This window comes from Cygnus olor, chromosome 1 (assembly GCF_009769625.2).
Source record: "Cygnus olor isolate bCygOlo1 chromosome 1, bCygOlo1.pri.v2, whole genome shotgun sequence".
Lineage (NCBI taxonomy): Eukaryota > Metazoa > Chordata > Aves > Anseriformes > Anatidae > Cygnus > Cygnus olor.
In genome coordinates, this window is record NC_049169.1 from 91698040 (window position 1) to 91723255 (window position 25216).

General features: G+C 36.9%; 1 protein-coding gene across 8 annotated transcripts in view; it reads left to right on the top strand.

The window, feature by feature from the left end:
• CBLB (Cbl proto-oncogene B) overlaps window positions 1–11469 on the top strand; it is a 135082-nt gene extending 123613 nt beyond the window's left edge. For all 8 annotated transcript variants that reach the window (XM_040569307.1, XM_040569324.1, XM_040569334.1 and 5 more), the window contains 3 exons: window positions 1216–1353; window positions 3922–4041; window positions 9407–11469. In XM_040569307.1, the coding sequence (XP_040425241.1) occupies window positions 1216–1353; window positions 3922–4041; window positions 9407–9669 (521 nt within the window). In that variant the 3' untranslated portion in view covers window positions 9670–11469. The remainder of the gene's footprint in view (window positions 1–1215; window positions 1354–3921; window positions 4042–9406) is intronic.
• The last annotated feature ends 13747 nt before the right edge of the window (window positions 11470–25216 follow it).

Below are 25216 nucleotides of genomic sequence, written 5' to 3' on the forward strand. Positions count from 1 at the left end.
GCTAAATATTACAGCTGTACATCAATATTTACCAGTGATCTATGTGTGGCGTCTGTCTGTAAGCCCTCATGCAAGACAGATGAAAAGGCAAACAACATTTGTATTCAAGCTGCAAAGAAAAGCAAAATTGTTTTGCCTAAAACAGATTAAAAATTGTTGTCCTTTAATGTGAAGTTTGAGCATTGCAATTAAATGCAAGCATGGAGGGTTTTTCCAATTGTAGATTTAATAATTGCATTCTTTTTATCATATAGAAAGGTGAATGACAGGGAGCTGGTATTTAAATCAAAGAAAACTAAATTGAGTTACATTAGTAAATTTATTTCTGATTCTTGTCTACTGCCAAGGGGCAGTTCAAAGCTCAGCGCTGCCTATAGTTTCCAATAGCTATCTTTCCCAACCCTGATTTCTGCTCTCGCACCCAAAAACCAACAAGCTTAAAATTTTGAGGTCAGAAGCATTAAAAAAGCCGCTCTGCCTATATAACGGGGCCGGGCTTGACCATCACCCACACCATCATTGACAAATTCAGTTGTATCATTGCGAGACTGTACTATACGTGCCATCATCCAATTTTCTGGTTCATAAAACCTTTTGAACATTTGCCATGTTCCTGCACTATTCTCTTTCTGATCTCTGAAGTGTTCTGAGTTGTAAGAATATATAGAATTGAAGGTGAAAGAGCAGAAAAAAAATACTTGGTACTTCTTGTTAACCCTGGTTCTGTCTGCTCTACCTTTATGTAAGGGAAAATTATTTTGCCAAGCATAGAAGATTCAGTTTATGCCTTGGGTCAGAGCTTTAGATAGCAGATAAAGATACACATTGTATAAGTGTAGCAGATTGGGTGTAATCACCGTTGGTGTTTGAATATAAATATATTTTCTTAGCTGCTGAAACATAGCTGTTACTCTGCACCGATAATTAGTGAGGCTTTCATTACTCTTTGCAACTGATCCACTTAAGGGAAATCTTTTCCCCCCATCCCAGAAAAGAAATTGAGCAATACGAAGGTCATTCAGAGCATGTTTTAGAAGAGGATTGTGCATAGAAAGAGTCAGGCTTACAATTTCATTACTACAGTCACTGAACTGCTAGATGAACCCTAGGAGTAAGGGCCTTAGCAGCCAGAGAAAAATCAGTTTTGAACTTCGCTCTTTATTCTATGATGCTTAATGAAGTTTTGCTCATCTAATAAATTTTTCCTAAATGCAGGTGAAGATACGTTTGATAGCTCACCCCCTTCACTACCACCACCACCACCACCTGCTCGGCATAGCATCACTGAGCACACAAAACCTGCTGGCTCAGGAAGCCGACCTCCTTCAGGACATGAACTGTTCCTTCATCCTGGTAGGAATACAAAAGGAAAAAACATATTATATTTCACTATTATGTACTCCAGAGGCATATCTGTTCTGTGATAATGTCATCAGACTTTAGAAGTCTGTTTTGTCTACACCTCAATATACGAAAATATCAGAAATAGTTCTGGTGTTTTTTTGTGTGTGTGTGTGTGTGTGTTTTTTAAATGATGGAGATGAAACAAGTCAGAATATAAAAAGGCTCACCTTTTCATTATCACAAATTAATGAATAAAGTCAATATTTTTTACCAGGCATGACATTTTGGAAAATTGTGCTTTTCTAGTAAGAATTGCTACTTCTGAAGTGTAAAGTTTTTTGTTGTAATCTGTGATAGTAGTTTGTATCCTTTTGTCAACTCCATTGTTTTTTCTAGTTCAATGTAATTCATGTTTTTGTTTGTTTCCAAGTTGGTACTTGAGAAAAAACTAGAAAAGAAGGAAAACAACATCCTGTTTTGTTAGAATTGTTGCTGTGAAATTTTGTGGCAAAACTATATTAATTGTGAACACAGCTGCAGAACCCTGTGGTTCATTACTTTGTGGTTAATAAGTCAAATTTTCACCTATCTTTTCCCACAAATTGCTGTCACATTTTTTGTTCAGTATTTTGCTTGTAAAGGGCATAAAAGTTATGTTCAACATTCATAACTTCGGGTTGACAAGTGTCAGGTTAATTACGTTGAATACCCTTGTTGCTGACAATACAATTGCAACAGGGTTTTTGTGGGTTATAGTACATGTCTTTGAAGTGACGTTATTTTCCTCTGCAGAAGCTTCCAAAAAATGATGGTGTCTAAGTTTATGGGTCCCAAGAATATTTTCAGTGATTATCTACCTTGAAGTGTGATTAGATGTCTTCCCCTTCCTATCTGTTCTTAATGAGAGGCTGTATGGAGAGGCTTAAATTGAAATGTTTTGGCGGTAGTATTACAGGAGTGCAGGACTATAGATGACGAGCAATTATGTGCAACTGCATAATAGTCTGCCTGGTTGTAGGGTGTTTGGCTGATCCTTGTGAATAATACTAGCTGTGGGATGAAAGTGAGCTAATTTAGGTTGAACCAGAATGACCCTTTTTGAAATGTTTTTATTATATATGTATTTTACCATCAGTCAAGACCTGAACATCGAGTAATTCACCAAAACTGTGTGTGTTTATAATGCAGAACTCAGGTTGGTGCATTACCTTCTCATATAAGCCTCTGCATGCATCCAGGTAAAAAGACTAAACACATCACAGGATGTAAAGGTTGATCATAAATATAGGACCAGGGATTAATTTATCTTCTACGCTTCAAAATAAAAATAATGTAACCTATAGCAGTCCAGTCTGAATGGGTGCCTCAATTGTATAATCTGAGGCAGAAACCCAAAGTGCACCATTCAGTTCTAATGGGAATGGAGAGGGGAAGATGAAAGCCCCCACCTCCAGAAGCATACAAGCTCTGTTGATCTGTGTGCAGTTCCCAGAAATATGGAGAGTTTTGAATTATCTGATGTTATTTCCAAATAATCTAAAAAAAATCAATGACAGTGTTTAAAAATAAAAATATATGGCTTTGAATTAAAAATCTGGAAATGTATTTAAGGCAATTTATTCTCCATGTTTGCATAGTGAATACAATCTTATCACAACAATTAATTTTCATTGATCTTGTAACTGTACACATCTACTTGGGCATAGATTCTTTTGTGAATTGGTCTTCTTTTATCTTACGGTATTTCTAAAGCCATATTGACGTATTTGACACCGCATTGTTTCAAAGAAACCACTGCAAATGATTTATGATTAGGTTTCGAGGATTGGTTTCCATACAAATTTTTGGGGTGATACCTTATCTATCCATTAGAGACTGTGAGATTAGAATAGTAATCTCACCATTAATAACAATAAAAAGTTGCACACACATACAAACACTATTTCAAGTCAAGAGCAGAAGTCAGGTCCAGGATGATGTTAAAACCTCGGTCAGCTGCCTCTTTAGTAGACTGAAAACACTTTAAAGGAGGCCACAATATGCCAGGCCTGTGTAGTTCTCTCATTTTTTAAATTCTGTTCCTATAATCAGCAGAAAAAAATGAAAAGCCTTCAGCAGTCCCTGTAATGTTCACCCAGCAGCTGGGACTATGCAAACAGGAAATCTGCCCTGCAGTCTTGGTGGCAGAATATTGAAGTGTTAACCAAGCTCTAACCAAACAGACTAGCAGTGATACTTCTAATTTTGCTGCATCGGGCCTTGCAGCCTCTTTCATGCTTTGCCAGCCACAGTCCTAGCAGTGTCATGCCTGAGTAATTGAAAGGTACCTCATGAATGTCAACAGAGTAGCCATTGTCACTGCAGGATAGACCACCTTTGAGTTGTGCTCCGGTTTTGGTCACTTCAAGACTTGGATGGATGCATGCATATGCACACACTATGGGGGAATGCCTCTTTGGATTCATAGCTTTTTTGAAAGGAGGCTACTTTAAACCTAGATTCTGTGCATCAGCCCTCCCTCTTCCCCAGATAATAATTCTAATTATTCTAAGACACCTTATTGCTTTATTATTGCAGATCCCCATTTTGATCCGATAACCGGTCATGTTCCTTTGCCACCTGCTCGTAGAGTAACTGGAGAAAATGTAAAAACAAATAGGACATCTCAAGACTATGATCAACTTCCTGCCTCTTCAGGTAAGGTAGAAGACTGTTCCTGTAGAAAATTACAGCTTCACGAAGCAAGTAACTTTCATCCGTAAAGTTGAATGAGGTTTTTGTCATTCAGGGCAACAATTGGCAGTGGTGATATTGCTTTACAAAAACACAAAATCCTCAAAGGATGATAGAGATTAAAGTTCTGCAGTATAGATAGAAGAAACTACCTACCTTTGTGGGGTTATGTAGATATTATGGCATTAATTTCACTAGCTGACAAGCAGAATGCTTTTGTGAGTTCTAGTGTTCCTTATTTTTTGAGAAAAACAGGGAGTTGGCTGCTGCCTTTGAAGTTCACAGGAGATCAGAAGTCCTTCAGGGATCACATGCCTCTCACTTCCAGCTTTATGTTTTATTGCTCCTCAAAAAAAAGTAGCTTCACTGTCTACAGTATTATTAATTTCCAGTCTTTTTTTGCTAGTATGTCTGTGTGAGGTTCTAAGAAAATTTTAAAATACTTCTAAATAAAACTTGCAAGAACCAGAAACAATTAAAATTCAGTCTTCTGGTTGCAGTGGAACAGGTACACGAGAATCAATTCCTCTGTCAAAGAAATTTTGCTTATTGTTTTCAGACAACACAAATGCTATTTAAAGGAGATATTTAAATTCATTTAAATAAAATAATAACAGTATTGCCTGTATTCCAAAGTATTTTCACCAATTTGTAGACAAATTTTCTTTTCATTAGATGTGCATGGTATATGGAGTAGGGGGAGGATTGTCCCACCTGCAGCATTTTGCTGTGTGGAGAGATACCACAAATTAAAAAACAAGTGGTGATTTGAACCATTAAACACTATTCATTCTCCAGATATTGTGAATTGTATGTGAAAAGTAGTTTCTAATGCATAAAGAAATGAGGGGACTTGCTATCTAGTCTTTCAATTTTAATTGTCATCAGTGTTTAATTGCAACAATCACAAGTGGAAAAATGCTACAGTTTTTAATAGTAATTATATATCTCCTCCTTAGGAATGCATAGTTCTACTCTGCTGGGTGTAGGAAAGAATGAATATCTTTTTCCAACTTAAAGTACAGGAGAGATTAAGTAAGCCTGAGGAATGCTATAGAATCTTCAATGAATAGCACATCTGAGAATGAGTGGGATGCCTTTGGTAAATAGTAGCACTCTTGGGAGGATGTCTCTATTAATATAATACTGTTGCTCATTTTTTCTCATTGTTAGAAAAAAAATGGCTTTGTAATACATGTTTTATACATGACACTGTGAGGGGTCTATTTGCCTTACAACATTAGCCTGATGTATTTGAGGAAGTTTTAAATTCTTTTGTAATATAAATTATGATTACCTTTTAAATTGTTTTTTCCCCTGTGGTTTTTGGTAGAACAATTTTTAAAATTGTCTTAAATTACTGCAAGTTCTTTGCTGGTTAAGTTCTCAGAGCTTTTTGATGTCACTTAATAAATACTATTCTATCTGTATGTTTCCCACAGCTGCCTTCTGAAACATCTAAATGTGTTTACTTTTACTATAAATATAATTCTAAATCAGTATGATAATACAGCAAGATATTCAATTCAATTTCAATTAAATGAAAGCTGTGTGATAGATCACGTCATAGTCTTATATGGAAAGTTGTTTTTACAGTGGCATTACTTCTATAGAATGGAACTGATAAGCTTCACAGTTAACTGATGGGCCTCACTCTATGATTTAAAAAATACAGTCTAGAGATTGTACCTCTACTTAAAACTTTAGTTTTTACATTTATTCTGAACTAATCAGTTCATTTAGAAATTTTTTCTTCATTTCAGCCTTTTTGTAGGGTGATTCTTTGAACTAGCTGGAAAGGAAATGTAGTTCGCTCTAAAATCTAATTACAATTTTGCCACTGGCTCCCTAGAGTAGCACTGGGAGTTCTTTGACTTCTGTGCTTCACTTTGACTGTTTATAAGATTGCTGTCCTGATGTTTAACCGAATTATTAATATGTTATGACAAATTCATTCTACTTCAGCCATGTATTTAGTATTGAACACAAGAAACGGTTCTCAGCTATGCACCTAACTATCCCAAAGGCATAATTTTTCAAACATCTTAAATACATCATTTTTAAATTACTGCCATAAAAGCAAAACAAATGAGATTGCTTTTTCAACTGATATTTTACCTAAGCACAGCCAATGACATGTGGGAAAGGTAGAAGAAAATTAGGCCTCTAATATGGATGTCTGATGTATTTTAATGAGTTTAGGTACTCTGTAAGAAATTGATTCAAATGGCTAGTTAAAAACATTATGACCAGTTAAGTATCGTATATTCCTATTCACTCATCTGGCCTCGTTATAGCACTTGCATGCAAATTTAAATTCCTTTACCATGAAATGTTTGGGTTCAGGGGTATGGAGTGGTGTCATATACTGTTTCAGGGTAGATTTCCATTAAGCCTAAGGAGGATCATCTGCCTCAGTAATGTAAAATATGAAGATCGTACCCAGCAGCATGATGAAACAATAGATACAGTTACTCCTTTCTCCCTGCTCTGCCTGTTCCTTAGTATAGATGTCCCCTCAGTGTGCTTTGTTCCTGTACCCCAGTTACATGTGGCTGCTTGCCACTGCTCCACAGGGGGCCTTGCACAACAAGCCCTCGTCACCCTTCAGCTTCTCTCTTTGCCTCTTTCCCCAGTGCTTCTCGGTCTGTTGGTGAAAGACCGTGTAACATACTGGAGAAGCAGCAAGGGTCATTTCAATGCAGAAAGGAAAAGCACAGCTGGCATCATTACAAATACTCTCCTCCCATGGTGTCACAGAGCTTTCACACCTCACAGTTTTTTCCACACTTTTTAAACATTTATTAAATGAGCCTGTCTTTGCCTTTATACTTATCAATTTCCTAAGGGTTAAATGTAGTGCTGAATTACAGAAACGTGGGTGATAGAAGATACTCTTTGCTGTGGTAACTGTTAATTGAATTACACAATTAGAAAATCTGTTTGAATTTTTAGTTAAGCATTCACAGTGGCTGAAACATCAAAGGATGGAAGGTTGGAAGGGAAGTTTTGCTTAAATACTTCTATCTCAGTGTCCAGATGGATGTGCAGCTTAGGCTTAGTATCTCTAAGCTCAGGATCCAATGTGATACCCACCTTCAGCTAAAATTTTACATGGATGTGAAGATACTGAAAGAGATGTCAGCACTTAAAAAAAATAATAATAATGGGAATTGACTTACAGAGAGGGCTGAAGATCTCTGTGCTATAGAGAGATGTCACTGGAGTGAGAATAAAATATGTATGCTGCAAATCTGCTCGCATAATTAAAAATGACCTTTCTAAATGATGTGATTGCTCAAAAAAGTTTCTTAGGAAGCTTCAGTAAAGCGAAGGCATCATATGAGAAATAACTTAAGTTTCAAACCTCTGTTAGACTGACTAGAACAAAAATACCTCATGTAGTGCACACACACAAAGAAGGATCTGGCCTATGTATAAGTAATTTCTTCTGTACTTCAAGCAAGGGAAAATATAAAGTTTGCAAAGTGATTTTATTTTCATTCTCTCTAGGTAAGTCCATAACAAAATGTTCTTATTAAAACGGTTTAAAATGTGAAAGAAAGCAGATTGTTTTTAACATGATATATCATTATTTTAAATATGAAGAACGTTCTTCTGTTAGTCTTGACTTTTCTAGAATAGGTGAAATGAGAAATTTGAACTTGTTTCTGATTTAGTTTAGTTTTTAGTTATTAACCACATTTCCTGAGCTATAATTAATTTCTCTATTCAGTGGATTTCGTAGATGTTCCACATCTTCATAACAGGTTTGGATCTGTTTTGAGGTGTGTTTACTAGAATGATTAGTGTTTATATAATGCTTCACATCTTCTGAGATGATTCAGAGATAAAAATTCATAACAATTATGAAACAGTCCTTACCATCTGCAGGTTGTCATAACTATTTGCACAGGAAATAAGCAATGCAATTGGAACAAAATTAACCTTGACCCTTTAATGTTAATTCTTAATCAAACTACTCTCATCCATTTGTTACATGAATATCACAGTTTTGCTTAAAGTACTATTTGCTTATCTTCTCTGAATTAAGAAACTGAATTAAATTTATAGCAACACTTCCATCTAAATACATGGAAACTAAGTTGAGGGAGAAATACACCTTGGTTAGACATGCAATAATATGAACTATTTTTATTCATCTGAAATATTTAATGCAGCCTGTTGAATTACAGTTCTCTTCATCCAGTGTTGTAATTACCATATTGTAACAGAAATGCTAGAAGATACCATGTTTTTTCATCAATAAAAAAACAGTATCTCTGGAGTACTTAACACTGCAAAATGCCATTGCTGTCAGTCTAAGTAAACAGGAAGTGTCACAGTCAAAAATTCCTCTAATTTATCTGTGAAAGTCACTGATGGAACTTTTCAGAACCCTTTTTGAAGGATTAAATATTTTTTTAGAATACTTTGCTCTTGAAAGTGTTTTCTGTGCTGTGCCTACTTGTATTTAAGCTTCTTATTGTGGAATCAGTGAGGATAAAGAGGTTTCAGTAAAGTGCCAAATTTACATGAGCATGAAACTCTTGACTCAGAAGATTAGTAAGTTTGAATATTATCTCTTTTCATCAGTACATCATGATTCTTAGCACCAGCATTAACTGTGAAGGTAACCTTTCTATAGAAGAGAAGGAAAAGAGAGAGATTTCCAAAGAGGGACTGAGGAGGAAGGATCGTGTTCTGTTCTTGACACTGAAATTAACTGAACTAAAAATATATATATTTTTTTTAAATGTAGTTATTTGATTTTTGCATTGCTGCTGTGCATGAAATGACCTCCAATTGACTGAACAGGATCTGCAAGATGTAGCAATAAGCAAAGGATTTTTCTCCTTCAAACATATTTGGCTGGATTCCTCTTCAGCACAGCTTATTGACCTGAATAAAATAGTGATAATTCATTTTTTGAATTTCTTAAGGAGACTAAGAAAAAGTTCTAGAACTGAAGGTTGAGAGTAGATAGCCTTTCAAATTGTGACCGGCTATTGTCACCATCTTTGCTGTTTTGTCATACTTTACTTTTCTTCCAGCTTTGGATAATTCAGAACATAACTTGCACATTCTTACCATATTATTAAAATGGTATTTCACTACATTATTTCTATTTTGGATGTTCTTGAAGATTCCAGCTTCTATCCAAACTTTAAAATGAGATATATCAGTGAATTAAAATCTCTCTTCCCATTTCTTCAGAATTTCCCTTTTTAAACTGCTTCATGAGGCTAAATAACTTGAGGCTTGACATACCTATAATACAATTTTTAAGGCAATTTGTAATGATTTCTATCTGCTTTATTTGAAACAGATGGTTCACAAGCACCAGCCAGGCCCCCTAAACCACTTCCTCGGAGGACTGCACCAGAAATACACCACAGGAAAGCATACAGCTCTGACAGTTCCACGGAAAATGTGGATGCAAAAATTGCAAAACTTATGGGAGAAGGTTATTCCTTTGAAGAAGTCAAGAGGGCACTTGAAATTGCCCAGAATAATGTTGACGTGGCCCGTAGTATTTTAAGAGAGTTTGTCTGTTTTCCTCCACCAGTCTCTCCACGTCTCAATCTATAGTAGCATGAAGATTTTCTTGGAGCATGTGAATTCTACATATACATGTGTGGATTGGGGAATGAGAGAAAGAAGAGAACAGAATATTTTTCTTTCATCTTTAATAGGAGGGTGTCTGTTTCCAGCCGTTTATCAAAGGCTCATGGCTGCTCTGATCAAGACTTATAAATATGCTGAGGCTTATGTATTTTTGCTAGCCATACTTTTTTAAATCAGGGTTGAACTGACAAAATAATTTAAAGAAGTTTACTTCCCTAGAACTTTTAATCTGTGAAATGCTTTTTCTTGTTTACAAGTTGGCAAGTTACAGTTTTCTAGTTGATGCCTGTACTATGTTCATATCCCCTTGTACTTTTGGTCAGTTCTGCTGTAGCATTCCCAACAGTTTCCATGCTGACCACCCCATCAACTAAATCATCACTTTCCAGAAATTCTGTTTTTGTCGTTTTGTTTTTTTCTCTTACAAGATGCTTTAATTGTTTTTTGCATTTCAGCTCATCAAATGCAAAAGTATGTGGCCTTCACTACTGATTATTTTTTTCTTCTGAGATTCCTTTGTTTTTGAGAGAGGAAATATCTGAATGTAAAATACATTATTATGTCTATGAACTGCCTTTTTAAAGGTATTTTGACAGTAATGTTGGGCAGCTTTCTGTTTAACATGAATTTCATGACCTGTAATCTTCAAGGTTTTTTTATACACAGCTTCTACAATTAAGAGCAAAAAATATCCCAACCAAGAATTACAATACTTCATGCAATGATACTGAGTTCTGACATGTAAAAGCTCTTTAATAATTGACTATTTGATTGCAAATGTTCAAAACAAACAAACGACAAAACAAATGCACATGATAATGTACTGCATTTTGATTACACACTAATTACACCACTTCTCTGTGACGTATGTATACCAAGGCATGCCAGACTAGAAGGAATCTTTTTGAATCACATCGATGGTATTCAGGTAAATTCCAGTTCTAGCTTCTGCAAAGTAGAATGCGGTTAATTTTTTGAGTGATTATCCTGTGGTTCGTTGTGGCTTGGATCAGTTTGTATTAACATGGAAACTTCAAAATTTTGATGCACTGTTAATTCCTAATGCTACTGTAGCAATATTTTTGTGCAAAGTTCTTTAGTAATCTCCTCCGTACACTTTATTATTCTCCAGTATGTGTTTAATATCCAAATTCATTCATTCACTTTCCAGCTACTTAGTTGGAAATACATTGCTTTAGATGGCTAGTGATACTACAGACTTTGACATGTTATTTTTAAGCCCCAAATGATGCAAGCCAAATTGAAAATCCTTCTAACTTTAGAAAAGACAGAGAGAAGTTGGTTGTGTTCTTAGTACACTGAAAGTTAAGAGTCCAAATATTTCCAGAATAGTTTTTGATTGCTGCTTCCCCGTTTTTGTAGGAAACTTCAAGTCTTCTTTTCTTCTGTTACTGTTGAAAAGATAAAACCATGCGGTAGTTAGATTTTTCACATTTTGAGATGTGACCAGTAAATGAGAATTTTCACATTGTGCTAAGCTGGGTGTGAGTTATATATTTATTGTTCCCTTTCAGCTGTCAGTTTTCTCCTTCACTCATAGCAAGTGATGAAAGCTGCACCACTTACAGGATCAGATCTCAGCAGCCAATGCGTTTGTTCTTAAAATTTTTGAATATGGCAAATGCCTGAATTGCAAGATTCAAAGTAACTGGAAATATCCAGTGGAAATTGCTGTGACATCTCAAAGTCCACCATTTCATCAAATAACTTATTCTTAAAACTAATTAAATAAACTATTTTACAGTATCACAAAGCATAGTATGTCTATCATTAATCTGCTTTGTTTCAGTGATAAGAGATGATTAGAGGAATTCAGGGTATAGGGAAGAGATAAGTGTTTCTGTTCCATATTAAGTAAATAATTCTTGAGTTTATGTTCTACAAAAGGGCATTTACAGCTTCCTTTAAATGTTCACTTGTTGCATACAGCTTATGAAAAGTTTTGGTTGAAGTTATATTCTGTGCTTTTAGTCTCTCCCTTGTTCTGGGGGAAAGTTTTATGCAGTCTTGAGCCCTGTTATTTATTTGGTTTGTTTACAGCATCACTCTAGCATTTCCACTAACTATAAATGGAAGATTACACATGCAGTTGAATTAAACGTTTAAAAATTAAATTAAACCAGTGCAGTTTTACTGGAATTACTTAAGTGTGGTTCTAGCATAACTGCCAGCATAGCAATGATGACAGTGAAGAAAAGAATTTTGCAGGGATGAGAAAACAATCTGCAGATTGAATTCTGAATTGTAATGGAGAACCCTCTCATTTTCTCATTTTTATGCAACATCTTAGTGTAAATGACAACCTTTTGTTTTAATTAGAGGTGGGAACTGCTGCCTGATGAATTAAGGTTTTAATGTATTTTTCCTTCTCCTTTCTGGTTGTGACCAGCAATAACTTTTTTTTTTTTTTTAAAGTATGTGTTGAATGTGTTGAAAATGCTTGATGAACAATATTCTTAATGGTGACTTGAAAAAGAGTTCCATTAATCTTTAAATGAGTGTGCTATTACCACTTCTAAATAGCCAAACGTAAAGACTGTTTCAAACCCGTTTAGGTTAGTAGTTTAAAGTCAAATAGAGTAAAATTGCTTTGTTAGAATGTTGATGCTTACTATGCAGGAATTAATAGGCTTAAATAATTTGGCTACAGTCTAATTCTCTAAACATCTTAACCTTTTAAAGACTCAAGGGTTCAAGTCTGGCAGTGTTGTGCACGTATATAACTTTAAGCAAGACTGACTAGTGAGACTGCTTGAATGAACAGAATGAACAAAGTTGGTTAAACTTAGAAATGTGTGCTGTCGTGATTAAGGCTACAGGCATATTTCCTCCAACTAAATGTCATTGCAGGCGTTAGACTACCATTCTGTTGTCTGTAGGTAAACTTTATCTCCTTCTGGCTAAATTTCAAGCAAATTGGCTGAATCAGAAGTTAAGCAAAGTAAGTGGACACCAGTAGCATGGATCTTTTCTAAAGACTCTAGGAAAAATTTGAAATTGTGCTAAAATAAATGAATTGAACATAATTAGCTGTGTTAATGGCTTGGCTGGAACCCTAAAATGGCCACTGTTAAATATTTTTAATGTTCAATATCTGAAGAGTGCATCTGGCACAGATTTTTTCATAATGTGAATTTAGGAAGTTTGTACCAGGATCATTTCTTCTGTTATATGTTTCATTTTCAGCTTGAAGCTTTTCTTTGCACTGATGACTCTGACCTAAAAGCATTTAAATTTGCGTCTTAAAGCTTGACAAATTTTGAAGCAGATGAACGAACGGTGTATTCTAAGCAGATTCAGTTACTACCTGCTGACCTGGAATTTAGCGCGTGTAGGAATGACTTCTTGAAAAAGACTTAATTAGTTTCCATTTTGAAGGATTTTCTTCCAAATAGCTATTTTATATGAGAAATGCCTTTTATAAACTTGTCTAACATGTGGCAAACTTAGTGACGTGTTCAATTAATTTATATTTTATTCAACTTTTTTTTAATTTTGGTTATTATGTAAGCTCAAGTTCTTTATCTGTTCTTGTAAGGTATTTTATAAAATTAATGTTAACAGAATGTTGGGTTGCTCCGTGATTTTTCAAGACTCTGTCTCTCTGTTGTTGAATATTAACCCTTTTCATATGCTGCTTTAGAAGCATACACTACCATCGGTACAGGTCTTACAAGCCATCGGTTTGTAAGCCACAAAAAAGGCCTCACTGTAAAATAAGGCTAATCATTGCATTCAGACATTTGCTTTGCATCCCCATACGTTACTTCACTTCTAAATTTCAGTAGTGAAAATTAGCAGTAACTTCAGAATGTGCATGTCTTAATTGTATAGCAGAAAAATCATCAAATATTTAGAATCAAAAGTAACAACTATATAGTCCAACTGTACATTAATTTACAGGATTTTTTGCTGATGAAAATGACAACAGACTTGCACAGATACTGCTTTGACATTCTGTGCATTTGCATTCTCAACCATTATATTCTTAATGTTAAAAATATTTTAGGAGTGTAAAACACTTTTTTTCTTTCCTGTTATTGTATTCCAGCATTCTGAAAAAGTTTAGAAAATCTGATGTCAGTATGATGAATTAAAATAGAACTATTACTACTTAAAGCCCAACCACATTACCTGAAGATGGGATTAGACAATCAGTGATCGGATTTTCCTGCTACTTTCTTCCATCCATATTAAATTATTGTCCGTTATATTGGTTGCTTATAGACATATTGCTAAATAGAGAAGGTAACTGTTTGGTATACTCATCCTTAGTCCTACAGCTGCCTATTTCTTTCATTTCTCCTCTTCTGGTGTGAAAGTCAGCTGTCACTTCATTGTGTCACAGATACATTTTAGCAGCTGGGTGCCTTAAGAATGTTTCAATGAGTTGTTTTTTTTTTGTTTGTTTTTAGTTTTTCTGATAGACCTAGTCATCTAATTCTGCGCAAGCTACCTTCCTCCATTTATCAGTTGCAATGAGTCTCCATCAGGAAGGTTAAATATGGATTTTAAAACACTTTGTGTTACTTTGATACCAAAATGTATGCCTAACTATATTTTTTTGAAAAAAGTAAGCTTTTCTTTACTGCAGTAATTGCCATGGATGCCAGCAGAATGGAGAAGGAGCAGATAACTGCACGGAAGATAATTCTGCTCCAACAGTCCAAGTCCCTCTATCTTTTTGGAGTACAAGATTTAGCTGTTTTGAATCTCCAGAGTGTCTAGTTCAAATGAAGTATTTGGGAAGATTACTTCAGTCTTCAATTACCGTGTCCTTCTCCAAGATGTTCTGCGTTCATGTTATTTCGGAACAGGTTGCCAGGGTCTTAGCAGCAGAGGGAAGTGTGAAGTAGCACTGTGCTCATAATGTTTTTTGGTGCTAGCAGAACAGCCAAAAGCTTCAAAAGGATTTATGTGGAAGCAATTCTGTTTTAAAGTTTATCATCTTGTTTTTTGAAGGGTATATGTATGTACATACTAATCTGGTGAAGCGTGGAGGAGAAAGTATTCCAATGGATGCCAGCCTGTGGAGTTTGAAACTAGGCAGTTGGTACTCACTTCTGCAAAATACCTGTTCCTTTTGGATAGCCGAACTGAAAGTGCAGAATAGTCAAGCTTGTATCATCATCCATGTTACAAAAGGCCAGGTTTTCTCCTTAGATAGCTGAGTACTGCACAATAAATGCTGTAAGAGAATTTGCCTCACTTAATTTTCTGATTGAGTATCAAAGAATTTCAAATGCTGTGCAGAGATAAGTAAGTTTGCATTATCAGTCATTCAGAAATACCTCAAAGTATTAGCTGGCTTAATCTCCTGAAGATATTGTCTTGCTTGAACATTGTGTTTTTCAGGTGTTTCCTCTTGAAGTTTACATCTTCTTTACCGGTTCCGTATGGTCAATGTGTATTTGTTGAACCATTCTTTCAAAATTCTGTACTTTTTCACTGAGGCTGTTATCAGTAGTATCTTTATTATCCAGGCTCATGCAGTGACATTCAAATCATCCTGCCGTCACGCATCCCACCTTGGGCCAAGTTCAGCCCTGCCTTTTTTTTCACAGCAGATGCATCACTTGTTTGCATTCTCATCTGCTCCTTCTAAGACTGTTTTTCTTCTCCTACCCCAGTTCTCTTTACAATGACATCAACCATCAGCGCATCCTTCATCTTACTGCATCCTTCATCTTACTAATTACGTTTTACAGTCTGCCATCTCAGCTTGTGACCACATCTGTATTTTCATACATCTGTATTTTCTTCTCACAAGTGTTCTGCTAGTCTTGTTTGTCTCTTAATCGCTATGCAGATTCGTTGTGCCATATCTGAATTGGCTGCTGTGAACATAGTCATCCAAAAAGGATTCAAAATTCTGTGAGGAAGCCTGTTTTCCTTTTTATAATCATCAGCATTTTTTCCTGCTCCTTTCTTAGCCTGGAAATATACTCCTATGTTTCATGATAAATTTAGTTTGTATGTTTGTTGGGGAAGGAGATGAAATCCACTGCTTGTTCCAGCAGATCCCTGTTGTGTTTCTGAGATGTGAAAAGACACCAATAAAGGCATCATCTTCTAATAACAGTCCTTGTATTTGAGATGACTTGTGTCTCGAAAGCTAAGAGGTCTGTACAACAAATGTGGTTTGTAGCTTGTATTATAATAATTACCTTATAGTAAAAATGTATTTGATTACTTCTAGAATTAAGTGAGGTGCAGGTTGAAGGGGAAAATGGAAAAATAATATAAGGCATGTCAATGAAGTTGGGAAGTCACTTGCAGATTAAGGTAACTGATTACCATGACTTGCTGGGATAAAAGTCTGACTCTATACTTTGATGTCAAATAAATGATTATCACATAGCTTGAAAATTGTCCCCACAAAGAAGACAAAAATGCAACATCTGGATGATTCTACCAGTGTTCCACCCCCCCCAAGAGACCATCGTACTTCGTTTGTCAGGTAACCTTGCCTGTAGGTTGGTTGTGATGATGATATTTTTGTAGCATTTTAGGTGAAGCAATATTTGTGACATGACTTTAGATAGAAGGTTCCTGATTTTGTATGGTGCTGCTGGAGGGGTACATATTAAAGAAAAATATGTATCAATACGTATCAAAAAAAAAAAAAAAAGCCCAACATCTTAGAAAAATGTTTTTGTGTCAGTGTGTGTAGAGGAGGAAATCTCCAAGTTTTAGTGTGCACAGAGTGCACTGACTTGCTGTGTTTGGGGCACAGTGTAGTCACATGGAAAAGGCATTATGTGCCTGTATGTATCATTCCTAAGTGACCCATACCATAGTTAACACCTCTGTTACCTTCGTGTTTACCCTCACACTATTTCCTTCACCCCCCATTCGCTGTTGTCTCTGGCATAGCTGTGAAATTCTGTGTGGCAAACTGCTCAGTCAGTTCTCAGAGCAACATTTCTTGCCAGTGGTTTAGCATGGTGTTTTCTAGACCCTTGAGGGCTTTCCTATCTGTTTTGAGGTATATTTCTAGCAAAAAGACTATTAACAATAACCAAAGCTGGCTTTGAGTTAAACGGATTTGTCTTCAGACATTGGCATCCTTTCCTTTGATGTGTTGATGTTGCTGACCAAACAGTCTCTGAGATTATTAGAAGAGGAAGAATCTTAATTGTATCTGTGCCTTGTTTCTGTGATACGAGAAACTGGCTGACCAGGACACCTCTGTAGGCTGTGAATCTGCCATCAAACTGACTCTCGGTTCCCATTTTAAACACATCCCATAATAATTCCTAAGAGGCTGAGACCAACTTAAATTTGTCTGTGGCTTCATTTTCGGAGATGTGGGTATGCTTTTCACTTGTGGTCGTGTAACTTGCTGTATTCACGTGCATGAGCATAACACACTGTGGAAGCAGTAAAATTCAACCTATCCTGAAACCCATGTCATTCTCTTGCTTATTTAAAGGTTGATATAATTTCCCTTGTGAAGGACACAAGGCTCCTGTGATGGGGTACCCAGGACAAAGGTTAATTTTCTTGCAATTTCTTACAAGTGAGAAGCACAGCAGTGTGGACTAACAGCTAATACAGAGGTTTCTGTTGATGTAGAAACTAGCTTAGCAGTGTGGATTGGTTTTCTTGGTTGGTTGAGCTGAAATTTATTTTTTAATGATCTGCCCATATGGGATCTTGTATTATTTGCACTGTATCATCATTGTATTTGAATTCTCTTCATTACAGTTATATTCATGCCTCTTGAGAGTGCCTGGTCTCCCTTTTAAGACTGAAGTCTCTCAAGGTGGCTGTATGAAATGTGTGAAGGGGGACTGGTTGACTGATTTGTTAGTAGCATGTCTGTGGAGAAAAGAGACTTCAGGAAAAACACTGGCTGCTTGGTTGGTTGGTTGGTTGAGATTGGTACTTATAGTGAAAAAGCTTTTATGAATATTTTTTCAGGTTTTAGAAGCTATTGTATGTCTCCATCCTTATTTTTCAAGGTGTATGTGAACAGTGGCTTTAAGTGAGCCACGTATCTCCACCTATTTTTTGTTCTCCTTGTTTAATCAACAATTAAGAAAACTTCTGCTCTTTATATAGTTGATGAAATGATGCCAGCTTACTGGTGCTTGCTGAACAGTTACGGTGTCTGAACAAGACGTTATCTATCTCTTGGTGGTGAGGTGGCGATAACAGGGTAAAAAGGTATATCAGAGGAAATGGGTAAGGAATGATTTTACTGAAGGCCTGCAAAGGAAGAAAATGAAGAAGAACAAAAAAATAAAGAAAGTAATTCGTTCTATGAATGTTCTTTCACCAAAAGTAAATAAGAGATGTAGATAACATCATTAGCTAAAACACAAATGGTAGATCGTATGGCTTAATAATCCAATTTAAGGCTGCTTTTAATTAACAGCAAGCCTCAGACAAAGTGTTCTTTTTCTGTTCTCAATATTGTAACAAAAATATGCTTAGTTAACATCTAAGATGAAAAATATGCATAAAATTAAGCAAGTTTGATAGTGAGAAATGCCTATTGCAGTTCACCAAATCTTGCAAATGAACGAATAAGCAAAGAAAACTTATTTGTCATTCAGGACTTTTGTATGAAAGTCAACTTTGGAGAATCTAGTTAAATCTAGACAGTGTTGAGACCTTGCTACAGCAGAGGACCTTCCCTCAAGTCTTCAGAAGGCTCATAATATATGTGAGTCACAGAGGGTGCGTTTCATTTGGGGCTGGAATTGTGTGTTACAGGAATATCAGTTTAAGGCTTACACAGTATTAAGGGTGATACTTTCTACTGTATTGAGTGCCAGTAGTCTGCAGTCCAGTTATGCATTCATTCTTCTTCCATGCAGAACTTGGAAGAAGTTATTCTTTGAAATGAAAGTTAAATTACTTTCTCAGTATTGAAATCTGTGTTTCACTTGTCAAAGCGGTGGCAGAAAACATTTTCCAACTGCAGAGCAGTTGTGTTATGTGGTTATGTTTTATACTCATTGTTGGTATTAGTTCATACAGCCAGCGGGCATGCTGAAAATTATTATTGCACAAATAGAATGCAGTTGGGAGGGGGTGTCAGTTGGAATACCTCACTTTCACATGGTCAAGTTTCAAAAGTGGCTTCCTGATCATGCAAAATATTTTAAAATGTCTCACTTGGAGCATCTAAAATTATTTGCGTGCCTAAATTCAGTAGCTGCTTTTAGTATCAAATTTTAAAAATCTTTATGTCAGAGAAATACTGTAATAGTGCCCTTGGCAGCCATTCCAGAGTGTGGAGGGCAGATGGGGAGAGAGAAAGAAGGGAGATTCTCTCTTTCTAGGTCTGTCTGTCTATGCCTCTCTGAACTGTAGAGGACAGGCTATTTTCTGTGATACTAGTAAAGCCTGTTTGAGTTTTATCACTCAAAAGATATGATTTATGTGTATTTCAGTTTTAACACACAAACTCATAGAGAGGCTGCAGAAGTTTGTGAGCCAGGCCACTAGACTAGTTTACAAATGTACACAGGAGAACACTTCTGCATTTGTGTAAGAAACTCAGGAACAAATTGGACAATGCTTCATTTACATGTTCAGTGAATAAAATGTAGAGAGAAGGAGACTCCAGGGGAAAAAAACAGCCCATAGTAAGCTTAGAAATGCTTGCCTGATCTCTGGGCTGCATGTCAGCTAAGTTGAAGCTGTGATGACAGTGGGCTTTCTTAGATTAGAGAATAAGAAACAAGAGTAAAGTCCTTAAGACTTTGCACTTGTTTGCCTGCTATGTTTGCACCAATGAATCGGGCCTTATTCAAACCAAGGGACTGGTTTTACAAAGCCATATCCTGACAGCAGGAAACCTTGCTAGGATGTGCCTTTGAGTTAGAGAGAAATTGGAATTTGAGACTGACGCTAAAAATATCAGGGAAAGATAATGGCACTATTTGGTTGTGCAGCTTTGAGTGGAGAGTTGGCCATTATTTTCAATCCTTTACCTTGATGTTCTTCATCTTTAAACTCTGTTGAGTAAAATCCATGGTTTCTAATGAGTTTTCGCATTCCCTTCCCAATTAGGGAGGGGGGACCTGGCTTATTTATGGAAGCTCTGTCAGATTAATTTGTAGTTTGGTATGTGTGGGGTTCCTACAGGAGTTGGTGCACATGTTTTTCAAAATGCTTTGAAAGCCACTTTAGGAGTGGTGATACCAGGACTCATGCAGAGGGGAATATCTTTTGGTTGTAAAGCAGTGTCCCTGTGGCAAGTAGTCATTTTTCTGATCTTTTGTTTATGCTGTAAGAGTGTGTTATTTCTTGAGAGGCATAGTTTTAGCCTAATTGTATGATGATGGGAATTTAAATATGCATCATAAGTGTGACTCATTTATTTATACTTATGAAAGTGGAGGTTGGCTTTGTACATGGTGCTGGAGATGACCTACTGGAAGCTGCAAAACACCTGGGCTTGTTTTGTCAAGAGAATAAGAAATTCGACCTTTCTACAATGGTGCTGCGATCAAAGGGTGCTAGACTTGACTACAAACAACGCCACAAAGCATTGCAGGATCAGTTTTGCTGTTTGTCCAAGCTTTCTCTTTGGTGATTGTGGATCGTTTATCATTTTGCATGACAAAATTTGATGAGTTAAATTTAAAGGAGTAGTCAAACCATCATGTGTTAACAGGAATTTATATGGATAGTTCTAAGGGCAGGTGAAAACAAATGCATTTGCCTCCCTGTGCTGGGAAAGCAAACTTCACGTGAGCCAACAAAGAGGGCTTCTCATCTCATGGGTGCCTACAGTTTGTTTCCTTTCTCCCTTAATTATTCTCTCTCTTTCTCTGTTCTAAGTGGTTCTCTTCCTTTTTTTACCAATTTTTCTGTATGTGATGCAAGTAGCAGTGCTGTCTGCATTCCCACTGTGCAGGAATAAAGAGTCAGCGGTGCTCAGAGAAAGTTCCTCATGAAGCACTTGCTGTGGTGTAAGGAGGAACAGCAGGCTAGAGCTGAATGGCACAAGGATGTCCTTCTGCATATTAATGGTGGGGAAATAAAAGGAGAAAGAGAGACTGCTCAAAGGGAAAGGAAGTTAAAAAAAAAAAAGTTCTTGCTTGATAAAGGTGTTAAATTGAAGCTGAGAGAAAAGAGAAAAACATGTAACTGTGTGTCCAGGAACACTGTTTTGCAGTTGTATCAGAGACAAAAGTTCCTTCATAGATCATACTGGAATAGCCTGCGTTAAAAGGAAGAAAAACATGTTTCAATATCTGTCTTTGTGTTCAGATGTACGCTGAACATCTTTATCTTAGCACTTCTACCCAGCAATACATTCTTTTTATTACAGAACAAAATCAGTTCTCCTCTAATTGTAATATGTTCCCATGAGCTGATACGGCAATTGTCATTTTAACACTGTATAAATTGTGAAAATTTGATTGTTTGTCTGTTTTTGTTTGTATTGGTGTCAGATTGTTTTACTTTCAAATACGTCAGTGTATAAAGGCCATAGGAGGGCAGAAAGTTTCATGTGGAAGTGGATCCAAACAAATCTGCAGTGTAATTAAGGGAGCTCGGATTTTCTGAACATACCTTTTTAAAGCACTTAGGACTCTCTTACTATAAGTTTCTGCTTGTCAGACTTCTACTGAAACACTTATGTCAATGAAGGCACATCTGTCCTTCACTTCTATTGATTTAAAAATCAGATAGATATAATTAAGGTACATGTGCCAAAGACCTCATGGCTTGAAATGAAAGACAATTAGAAGCTGATGATCTGGGATAAAGCTATTAGAAGGGACTTATGCTCTAATTAATCAATGTACTTGTTTCTATTAATTTTCTCATGCTATAATGAAACAGTTTTTGCTTTTTATTCGACCCTGGCATTACCTCAAGCAAGCTTCTGCTACCTCGAAGTCAAGAGATTTTTTTTTCCTAGAAAATGTGGAGCCCCATGAGTAAGAAACTGTCAGGATGCTGACACTTCAATGTAGTATTTTTAGTTTGCTGTTTTTTCTCATCTTGCAGAGGATAGAGAAAACACAAAAAAAGAAAAATATGTTGCTATCATTCTAGCTGTTTATCTGATTGAGAACAAACGCTGTTGTTACAGTGGTGAGTCAGCCCCCTGTCGAACTAGATACTGTACAAATGGAGACTGCATAATAAAAGGCCAGGTTCTCTACCAATAATTTTCCCTCTAGTGTAAGGTGGAGACATACATTAACATCCTATTGTAGGATAAAACAGGAATAAGAGGAGACAAAAGCTGAGAAAATAGACATGTAGGGGAGAACAAGAAAATTAATTGCTTGATGGGCACTGTATATTGGCAACTGTGAAAGGTAGCATGGAAATTTCAACAAAGGAAAATTTTGTACCATAATGAGGTACCTTTGCAGATGTTTGTGGAATACAGCTAGATTTAATTTGCAGGCACCTGCAATGTGGCAGTGGGAAAACTCTTCTTACCTTTTGAGGATCTTTCTTAGTATCTTCATTCTCTCTTCCAGTCCCACTCTCAGTAACAGCATGTGCACATTTTTGAATTATACTCTTACAGCTATCTCCTGCTGTCCTGCTGTCCTCCCCTCAACTTCTTCATTCTCATGCTTCACTTTTTTCATCTTGGTTCATCTTATATATTCTCTAAGCTTCCCTCCTCCCTTTTCTTTGCTTATTAGGAAACTATTCCTATGTGGTTCAGACTTTCCTCGATAAATTTTGATATCTTGTGTTCACATGCTTGCTGGCTATTGCAGCATAAGTACCACACCTGATGAGACCTCGTGTCCATTTCTGCAAGATCCTGGCACATCGTACTATGAACTTCCTCCTCCTTTACAGTGTTCATTGCATAGGAACATTCAGGTGCAGAAATGCTTTGCTTCTTTATTGCCTCTTCTTTCTTCCACGGTGAGTAGCTGTCATGTCATTAGAAGCTGTTTGCTATCTGTTCTTCAGCTGTTTTTGCCAACAAGGGAAGCTGAAGTACCTGGCTTCCTTTAGCTACCTGGACAGCTATGTAAGTGTTGCTCTAAGTGCAGCCATTTCTTGTCTGGCTGGTCAAATATCTATACAGTATTGAGAATCTTAAGCTTTTAAATATGTCAGTGGCTTGTATCTTTTGTAGTTGTAACACTACAAAAAGACTCACACTTTGTTGGACTCACACTTGTCTGCCTGCATCCATAGCGCTCTCATCTTTTCAATGTTCTTGACACTGAATGGTAACTCCTAATCTATTGACAAAATGTCTTGATTGCAGGCATCTCAGGCTGTGAACACGTGCGACGTGTCAAATTAAGTTAAGTAGACTCTTAGGGGAGTTTCAGGAAAAAGGCATGCTGTGGTCTGTGGTAAGAAGTGAGCAGCAGAAGAGCTGCTGAGTGTGGGCTGTACAGTTGCAGTGGATCAGGCATCCACTGGTCTGTGTTGACTCCAAATGAAGGCTGCTGAGTGAGGCGTCACCAATGTGACTGTTTTTATCAGCTTAAAATGTCTTGTTTCCATGTTTCTTGAAGGGAGGCTACAAATTAGAGGGAAGTGCAATTGACTGGGCAAGAATTCCCGTATTATTCCTTGTAGCAGACCTGATGCTTACCCTACTCTTCTCCCACGGGAACCGAAATTCCAGGAAAATGGGTAGAGGGGCACTGTGTGTGTTGTGGCATCTCTGGGAGCAGGTTTAACCTACTGATCTTGGTCCCTTGTTAAAGAGGAAGTTCTCATTTATTTATTTATTGATTTATTTATTTAAATGAGAATGAAAATGTTAGCTTACTGTATGGGTTGTAATAAAGCATGGGAGCCAGAAAGGCTAAGGTGCTAGCTGTTTTCTTGAGGTGAGTCAGAGCATACAAATGACAAACTCATCTACCTGGCTTAGTGGCTTTCTCCACAGTGACTGTGTTAATGACAAGCAGGTTCACTTTAAACAGGGGCCAATTTATTAGACATATGAAAACCAGCTCAAATGTGTAAGAACTTGCAGGTTGCACTAGCGCAGAGAAATGATGTTACAGAAGAAGGAATAATTATATGGACTGGGAAATTTAAGGGGGTGGGGAGGAGGTGTCTATTTTTTCACCCACTTCTTAGCAAATCTTAAGTTTTGTAAGGAAATGTGGTAGTTTAAATGCTTCGAAGTTACATACCTTGTAACAACCTGGTTGTTACTCAACAGGGGAGGATTCCAGCTGGTTGCTGTTACATGGAAATTCTGTGTAATCCTGTGCCATCTCTTTCCTGGGACATCTGCACTATTTAATTTATTTTTAAAAACAGTCTTGTGCATTGGCTGAGTGCAGCGGTGGTGGTGTTTTGACTCTGCCATGGAAATTTGCTTTAAATGTGCTCTGGTGGAAGATTGGCTCTGCAGCTGCTTTGGTTTCTGTCTGCTGCACAAGGTGCTTTTTGTGCCCTCAGTGCTATCATTCCTGACAACACAACGTTGGAATTATTTGCACCCTCAGTAACTGGAATCTTTTCCTCAGCAGTAAGTGGGTGCCCGCCAAGCAAGAACACAGTACTTTCCTCCTCCTCTTGTCTAATTACCTGTGCCAATCACATACTTAAGGAAAACTAGAAGACACATCCCTACCCAAATCTGTGGCCACAAGACCAAAAACTTTCTGGGAGACAGTGGTCAATTAAAGCCAGATTGAAGATGGAAAAGGGAGAACTGAAACAGCAGAGATAATAAAGAGTAAAATTATGGCAAATATTTGAAGCTGGTGGGAAAGATCTATAGGCCATTGAAATGCTTTAAAGGGAATTTAATGGCAGGCAGAAGAGGCTTTTAGTGAAAGACTGGTTCTTTTTGCTTCGCTTCCTATCAGGAAAGGAGAAAGACTAGCTGGAGAGAGGCTTTCCAGGATGGAGATCAGACAGAAGATAAATAAGTAGGAGGCTGAGGTAGGCAGAATAGTAATCCTGCTTGTGATTGTTCTTGTTAATAAAAATATAATAATAATAATAAAAGCAAAAGGAGTCCAGGAACTAGTTCATGTTTGGATGCTCAGCTTTTCTGAACACGGTTTAGCACCAAGGTACAGATTTTCTAGTGCATTTAACCTTATCCAGAGGCCTGCACTTTCTAAACCTTGACTGTCTGGCTTACCTAAACTTAGTACAGGTACAAGATTTCTAGTGCTCACCTGTACCCAGGTGGTCTCTCACTTCAACAGTGGTTTCATTTCACTCTTTCAGCTTTCTCTTTGTGAAAAAAGTCAAAGTTCATAATTGGTTGAATATATGGATAGTGATTTCCCCCCCTTGACTTCAGAACTGTTTGACCAAAGTCTTACTAAAAGGCCACGTCCTATAAAACAAGGAGATAACTGTGTCCTCTGAAGTAACTTCTCGATGTGCTGAGTTGAGCACATCTGCACAGGCCAGGCACTGTGTATACGTGGCCCTGCACACAGCTTTTCTGAAAAATCCAGTCCCCTGCACATTCAATCCACACTTCATGTGTGTGTGTGAACAGGAGAACGTGAAGGACACGTCCTCCTGAGTTTAGAGGATTTACTGC